The following is a 1,812-nucleotide window of genomic DNA, read 5'->3' on the forward strand; positions in this document are numbered from 1 at the left end:
TTAAAGATTAACCATATCGCTTAAATGTTATTGTTATTGAAAATGTATTATTTATTTTCTGATTAATCATATGGTTGACAGTATTCATTAAGAAGTTAAGTGGGTCTGGCCAGTTAGTTCAGTTGGTTAGTGGGTGGTGCTGATAACACCAAGGTCCAGGACTCAATCCCTGTACTGGCCAGTCACCAAACCAAACCAAACCAAACCAAACAAAACAAAAAAGAAGGTAAGTTAAACCATTAAGATAATTTTGATTTAATAATCATAGTACACAATTCTAAGTAAGGTGCAATGGAATATTGGATTATTAAAGGAATTATTTTTGTCATTAAATGAAAATTCGTTCCAAATGATGGCAAATAAAGAATTATGAAAATACTAACAAAAAACAGTCCTGAATCAGCATAAGAAGCATATCTTCTATTTTTTAAAAGGTTTCATATTACAATTTGTAGTTTTGCAGTACAGAAGAGAGGTTTTATAAATAAATTATAGTCATTTCTGCATAGCAGATTGTGATTGGTTTATGCCGCCTGCTCAAATGTAGTTTACCATCTTCACCTTTTACATAAAATTAAGTTCATCTCAACCAGATAAACTGGTTATTTTTGCAGGAGGGGAATGGGTAGGGGGTTGAGGGGGGGGAGTGTTTAAAATGATAGATGATTTGTCACCTTATTGAGAGAGTTTCCATTATCTCTGCACCGATTCCATTATAACAAGTTGCCCAATGACAAAAGCAGGTAAGTTAGAATCGTGACCCAAAATGCAAATGGGAATTCCTAACAAGAATGTCATCAGTGGAAACCAGTGGTTTCTCCCAAGTGGATGTTCAGAGACAATGTGGAATTAACAAATGAAGCATGTTTTTTAATCTTAAATTAAATTCTGACTCGTCAAACAGGGGAATGTGCACCGATCTTAAGATATGTGCAAGGATATTAAAACTTCTGCATAGGAGAGTGGTTCTCTGAACACCCCTTTTTTATATACCCAGGACTGAATTTGTTTGGCTAGAAGTAATCTCAGCAATGCCACTTTCAAAATAACATAGCGTGATTACATGGGGTATTTGGCGTCATTTTTCTTCTAGTGTCTTTGTCATTCAAATCTAACAAAAGGTGGGAGGGGGTGATAAAGGGAGCTCATTGCAACATTTCTCTCAAAGCAAAAGGGATCATGGGAACCCTGCCAACACCAACATTGGTTTAACCTAAAAATGACAAATCAGTAATTGTCAAGTCTGTAATAATGACAGTGAATTAATGTTAGTGGACAGAATTTTAAGCTCTTTCCGTTGTCCGGTCTTCCTTCCATTTTCTCTCCCTTCTCTCTTTTCCTCTTTTCTTTTCTCACACCTTGCTCCCTTTCTTTTTCTCAATGCGTAGCCAATGAGAGAATACTAAAATTAGACTCGTGATTTTACACTGAAGACTGAAAGTAGCTACTTGTCTATCACTTAGTTGGATATGTCGGCATGTAACATGCATGCCAGTTTGTTACTAAATGAATCTATTTGTGAGTGATTTTGTTATGAAATTCTACAGATTGAAAATTTTCATTGGAAAATAACACATATGGTAACTGGACTCACGTTGGATTTCTGTAATCACAAAATAGTTGTGCAGTATTTTATGTACCTTGGCATTGGGCAGTTTGGTATGATTGGGATTGCTTTCACCTGTGTTTAGTAAAAAATAGCTTTATTTTACCTTTGACATAAATGAATGAAGCGAGAACTTCTATCATTTATGTCCTGACCCGCGGGATATTCAACGCAGACCCTGGAGGGGGGAGTGGGAATTGGATGGG

General features: G+C 36.0%; 1 protein-coding gene across 1 annotated transcript in view; it reads left to right on the top strand.

Moving 5' to 3' along the window:
- Positions 1-730: 730 nt before the first annotated feature.
- The window catches only part of PTPRC (protein tyrosine phosphatase, receptor type, C), a 62,318-nt gene continuing 61,236 nt past the window's right edge, over positions 731-1,812 (top strand). The window contains exon 1 of the mRNA XM_008591587.1: positions 731-743. Within this exon, the coding sequence (XP_008589809.1) occupies positions 731-743 (13 nt within the window). The remainder of the gene's footprint in view (positions 744-1,812) is intronic.

The sequence above is a fragment of the Galeopterus variegatus genome, unplaced genomic scaffold (genome assembly GCF_000696425.1).
Source record: "Galeopterus variegatus unplaced genomic scaffold, G_variegatus-3.0.2 Scaffold7061, whole genome shotgun sequence".
In the NCBI taxonomy this organism is placed as follows: domain Eukaryota; kingdom Metazoa; phylum Chordata; class Mammalia; order Dermoptera; family Cynocephalidae; genus Galeopterus; species Galeopterus variegatus.